The 6,000-nt window shown below is 46.9% G+C and overlaps 1 protein-coding gene across 2 annotated transcripts in view; it reads left to right on the top strand.

Annotated features, from left to right (window-relative positions):
* Window positions 1–1,122: 1,122 nt before the first annotated feature.
* LOC311505458 (protein jagged-2-like) overlaps window positions 1,123–6,000 on the top strand; it is a 50,042-nt gene continuing 45,164 nt past the window's right edge. For both annotated transcript variants that reach the window (XM_084569037.1, XM_084569036.1), the window contains exons 1-2: window positions 1,123–1,464; window positions 2,276–2,596. In XM_084569037.1, coding sequence (XP_084425163.1) covers window positions 1,396–1,464; window positions 2,276–2,596 — 390 coding nt within the window. In that variant the 5' untranslated portion in view covers window positions 1,123–1,395. The remainder of the gene's footprint in view (window positions 1,465–2,275; window positions 2,597–6,000) is intronic.

Below are 6,000 nucleotides of genomic sequence, written 5' to 3'. Positions count from 1 at the left end.
TTCAACAGTTTCTGACAGTTCCAGAGAAGCTCGCATTAATTAAGAGTTTCCCAACCAGGTCTAAAAATATAACGCATAGCCTATAAGTCAGTTTAATTTAATATATAAAGCAGTGTGAGGTTGGTTAGCGCTGATGCATCAAAGCAAGAAGGTTCTGGGTTCTAGTTCTGTGTGGAGTTTGCATGTTCTTCCTGTGTCTGCGTGAGTTCTCTCCAGGTACTCCAGCTTCCTCCCACCGTCCAAAGACATGCTGGTGATTCTAAATTGGCCGTAGGTGTGAGTGTCTCCCTGTGATAGACTGGAAACCTGTCCACCTCTAGACCAATGACAGCTGGGATAGGCTCCAGACCTCCTGTGACCCTTCACAGCAACAAGCAGTTACAGAAGACGAATGAATGAATGAATGAATATATATATGAGGAACTAGTTCAGTTTTCTTTCAAATAAAGGATGAGAGACAGAAAACACGAGCTAAGAATCTTAAGTACAGTCTTGTTTTACCTGTGAAGGACGTGTCTGATTAAATCCGGTGTCGTCCTCTGATCATTCTCATCGCCGTTGAGTCTGGCCCTGATGGATGCTCCAGTAGATGGCGCTAACATCCATAACTGCGTCCTGCAGCTGAGCGAGGAGCAGCTCAGGTGTCCCTCACTGGAGACAGCATGAGGTTCACTCTGCATGTACTTAGGGATTATTTATGGCTCTCATTTATAGCTGTTTGATGTAGACGTTTAAAAAAAACAAAAAACAAAAAAAACATCTTTTTATTAGAAGTTTTGAAAGAAGCTCCAGGAGCAAAGTTTATGTTTTTATATAGATTTATTAAAAAGAAAACTTCACTTATTTAAAATAAGTAAAAGAAAGACGACACTGTTAGGGTCGTTACAAAATACAAATACAAGCTCCTGGTAGAGCAAACTTCAATAATAAATCCATCAGCCGTCCTCTCTCCACTCCTTCTCCCGCCCCTGTGTCTGATTGGCTCTTATCCACAAACGTTCCTCCCAGGCGGCCCCTGATTGGCCAGCTGAGCCGTCGATCACGCGGAGCGCCCGGCTCCGGCTTTGGGCAGCAGAGACGCGCCGCTGCTCCTCGTCTCTGCTGTTTAGTGCGTCGAGCGGCGGAGGTGGAAGTGGAGTCTGCGCGTCTTGTTGTGCGTCCGTGGATCAAGCAGCAGCAGCAGCAGCAGCAGCAGCAGCGAGCGGTGCGCTTTTCCTCCTCCAGAGCCGCAGGCATCCCGGGGAGCAGCGCAGCCGTGCACGCCTCGGACAACAGCAGGAGGAGGCTTCTTGATTATTATTTTGAATCCCCTCGTTCTTCACTCTTATTCTGACTGACTGAGACACACATATTCTGGTTTTCCCTAATGGTAACCAACACTGAGCGGCCGGAGACATGTGGACTAATCTGGGGAAACTGCATCGCGTCTCGCTAGTGTGTCTCCTCCTGACGCTGTGGGCCGAGGTGAGAACTTTATTTCATTCATCTCAGAGGAGGATGTTCAATTTATAACTCATCTGGAAGATTTTTATTCATTTATTTTTGTAGGCATTTTAATTCCAGCCTCATGTCACTCATGTGATGTGGAATTTAGAAATGTGCTCTTCCTTCAGGAGGAGACGAATTGTGTTTTGCAGTTTACAAATGTCAGAGCTGTGCCACGAGCTGTGCGCATCTGTTTGCATGATAAGAAAAAAAATAAAAATCAGCTTTTTAGGTTTATGAAAAATAAAGTTCAGCCAATCAAATGAGCGTTCCAGTATTAATAGCTGCATTAAGGAAAGCCTCGCGTGTTTCCAGTCCACCTTCAACGACAGACCTTTCATATTTGTGTCCACTCCTGCTGCTGGAGGTCTCGTTGAGGTGGATATCTGTGTGTGTGGTGTACGGCTGCAGCCTGATCCGCAGAGTGAGCTAAACTGGAGTCTTGTTATCCAGCCCTGAACTTCAACGGTGCCAAAATGTACAGTAGAGTGGGCTGCAGAGTGACTGCGCGCTGCGAAGAAATGAGCCCATTCCACTTGTTTTCAATTGCAGTAATAGATAGATAGATAGATAGGTTTTATATGTTGAACTGAGCTGGTGACCTGTCTTGTAAAATCATTGTGATCTGATACTCTGGTTTAGAATCACTTCAAATACCTGCATTAGTCACTAAAAGATAAGAACAGGTCTCACTATTTGAGATAAAATGTCTCTATAAAGTGAACCAGGATTTAAGTAGATCCACTTTAACCTATTTCTAACCGTTTCCTCTGTCCTATGTTCTCCTCAGGTGTCTCAGTCCACGGGCTACTTCGAGCTGCAGCTGATTTCGGTGGAGAACCCCGAAGGTCAGCTCCTGAGCGGCGACTGCTGCGACGGGGAGAGGAGCGAGGTGGACGGCCGCTGCGGCGCGGACGAGTGCGACACCTACATCAAAGTGTGTTTAAAGGAATACCAAGCGGAGGTGACGCCCGGATCGTGCACCTACGGCTCGGAGATTACTAAGGTTTTAGGTGGGAATACTTTTCAGTTCAAGAGCGGACAGAAAACCGGACAGAACCGGAACAATGACGCCGGGAAGATCATCATTCCCTTCCAGTTTGCGTGGCCGGTAAGTGGAAAACTGTCTTGGTTGCTTGGTTGGTTGTGAAAGTTGGATTTCTGTTAAAGTTGCGTGGGTGGTCACGCTTTTACTAAACAATGCTTAAATGTAGAATTATAAATGTAGAGTTGTGGATGTTTTGCTGGTAAAGTCGTGAAGCAGCTTTCAGCTCAGTTTTCTGTAACTTTACGCGCAGATCATTCTTTTCTCTTCGTGCCAGTTTGGCCACTTTGACATCTATACGCCAGGGATCATCTCCTGAGGGACATCACAATCTTCTCTTAGAGCCTTTGAGTGATTGTCTGTGTGTATCCGACCTAGCCAAATCCCGAGCGCGCAAGACGCATGCCTTTTACGCACAGCAGTAGAGCAGTTGTGTCTCTGTTTGATGAGTTACCAAACAAGCCGCTGTTTGTGTGGACTCAGTGATTGAAGGAAGAGGTGGGGGCCCAGTGTTTGGAGGGCTGGGGTGGGGAGGGGGGGGGGGGGGGGGGGGGATAAGGATGCTGATTAAGAAGTGGCAGGTAACTTATTATCTAATCCAAACAGAGCAGCTCCCTCCTTATTTGGAGACCCAGCGTGGGAAAGTGGATCGGTGCTGGCAATCAGAGCTTCACAAAAACTGCTGCTACACCCACAGATCTGTATCAGGGAGGCTTGACGGTCAGAGTGACATTCTGTGGAGGAAACCACAGGTTTGAGTCGCACAACAGCCGAGCGAGCTGTCAAAATAAGAGCCCTCTGTCATTATGAGTCAAAGTGGAGCAGACAAACAGAGAGGACGAGGGTTTAACGTTAACAGTGGGACCATGAAGGGAGTCTGTAATGTGAGAACATTAGCCTGTGCTGAGGTGTCACTCAATAAATACGTCAACAGAACTGATTCCATCTGTTTATTTTGAAAATATCTCCGTCTCTTGGGCTCGGTTCAACACATTTGTGCTAATTTCTGGAGACATGTTGATTTCTCAGCGGGAACGTTGTCAGATTCTTTTATGTCTTTAAGAAAATGAGACTTTCGGGGCTGAACAGTCGCCAAATATGTCTCAGTGTGGAAGATTCAGCTCCAAGACCCGAGGATCTGATGCTGCTTTTTTTGTGTTGTATGTGTCAGAATTCTACAGGGTCTATGAAAAAAATGTTTTGCAGCAGTAAAACATTAAATGTCTTTTGGGAATGATTGAGAGATGCAGTTAGATAATTCTGTCGTTCAGCCACATTTGCCAGGACGCACAGAAACCCCGTCCCGTGTGCTCATGTCAGGACGTACATATATGTGTGTGTATGTGTATATATATATATGTGTGGGGTGCTTTGTGTGCCCGCCTGGCTACGTGACCTCTCCATTCATCACTCCCCATGGTCAGCTGTCAGCAGAGGGGAAGATGGAAGTAGTAAGCTGGGGCCCTGCGGTCAGATACGGTTACCACTAAGTTGTGTGTGACACAGGCGGTGGATATCAGTGTCACCAACTACTCAAACAAGTGAAGATCCCTGGTCAATCTGGGCCGGGGATGCCTTTACCTCGCCGCCTCTCAGGTTCACGCTCCGACCGTTATTGGGTCATTGTCTCGCTCGGCGTGTGTGGGGGTCAGTATTTTCCACTATCGGCCTAGGAGGCGGGGGGGTGGGGGCACTGGGTGTGGGAGGGGTGGGGGGAGGCATAGAGGAAGGAGGGTATCAGCGTTCAGCAGCTTCTTCTGATGGAGCTGTGAAGGTCAAAGCAGTTGAAGGCCTTTTTTTAAAAAAAGTCTCATTAGTATTTCGTAGTTTCTCCAGACGTCTCATAAAGTCTGCACCTGAGTCGGTAGTTTGTCATCTCTGATCTGTTACAGTTTCCTGCAATGTCTTCTTCTGCATATGCTGCATGGCGTCTGAACAGATATAGACGTAGGCAGAACCCAGAACCTGAAACCTCCCCAGAGCAAACACTGAGGTGAAGAAAGTCTTCTTTTAACAGAAGGAAACCTTTGCACTAGTAGCTATGCAGTCTCTGACGACGTCTCTAATAGAAACCCAGTAGAAAGTAATGAAATCTATATTCTTGTCCTGAATCCATCTGCTGAGAACAGACAGCTCATGTGCTACATACTGTGAGCTGCAGATATGTATAGCCTGTATAAAAACATGCAGCACCTCAGCACCATCAGTAGCATTTAATAGTACTCCACAGCGTGTTGTTAGATGGGATAGTGCAGCAGCTAAAGGTCTAATAGTTGATGTGCAGCCTCCTTCTCTCTGTTACCACAGGACGTTTGGTCAAGTTTAGGGATGCACTGAAAAATTTTGGCTGAAAACCCAAAAAGTCTGCGCGTCATCACAACATCCTGTTTCAGCCGTGTTGTTTCGGCGATAAATTTTGCCGAAACAACACATGCAAGCAACAACCACAGCAATTTTCGGCCCGAAAGTGCATTTTTGGTTTTCGGTGCATCCCTAGTGAAGTTGTTAACTGCTTCCTCTGCTTGCGTTCCTCATGTCTTCTAGGAGGCGTCCATGTTGTTATTGTCACGTGATCTGCGACTAGTCGACTGCTCTGTACAACCCCTCGTTCTCACTGACTCAGGTGTAGTCCCCCAGCAGCCTACACATATAGCAGCATAACTTAAAGCTTCATCAAAAAGGAAAGTTTTAGAAAGCAAACTGAGAGCTGGTTCCACAGGAGAAGAACCTGGAAGCTTCTTTACAATCGCCATGACGCCCCTGACTCTAATGTGCAGTACGTCACTGGAAAACCTGATTTGCACGTCTCTGCGTTTAAGAAGCTGGAGCCAGAAGCCGTTTGTCATCTTTGGTTGATGAATGATTTCAGCATTTGCATGAGCTGGAGAAAGTGAATTTGCTTACGGGGAGGGATTAACGTCACTCGGTGCAGCGATGGCGTCGTCGCGGTGACCAGATGCCTGATCTGCAAGTTTCTGCAGACTGTAATTGAAAGTGAAGCTGTTGTTGCAACTTTTCCCACTGGCTGGTTTGACTGAAGGGATCTGAGTGAGTCAATGAGCTTAAACCTTAAACATCAGGATTACCAAGCCGTCGTGACTTTATGACGTTTTCCTCCTCCGCTAATCCAGTTAATGTCCACCTGACATCTTTTAGCCACATGTCACGGCCTTCATCAGTTTACACACCTCCTAGTTTGTACTCTGGTTGTGCATCGGACGCTAACAGAGTGTGTTTTTGTGTGTGTGTATGTAGGGGGGCCGTGGCCTGTAGCCTCTGGTGCTGCTACAGTGGACTCCTTCGGTCGGCCCCGGTATCTGGGCCACTGGCCCTGACATGAATTAGCCGCCGCGACACAGCATTGTTCTGCCCTCTGCTTGTCTCCCTTGCCGATCATTTCCCCTTCATGTTAACTCCCCCTCCGGCTCTTTTTTAAATTTTTTTCATTTTTTTATGAAAGACAAGAGAGG

Source organism: Chelon labrosus, assembly GCF_963514085.1.
Source record: "Chelon labrosus genome assembly, chromosome: 20".
Taxonomy (NCBI): domain Eukaryota; kingdom Metazoa; phylum Chordata; class Actinopteri; order Mugiliformes; family Mugilidae; genus Chelon; species Chelon labrosus.
The sequence above is the reverse complement of the archived record's forward strand: the minus strand, read 5'-3'. Positions and strand labels throughout refer to the sequence as shown.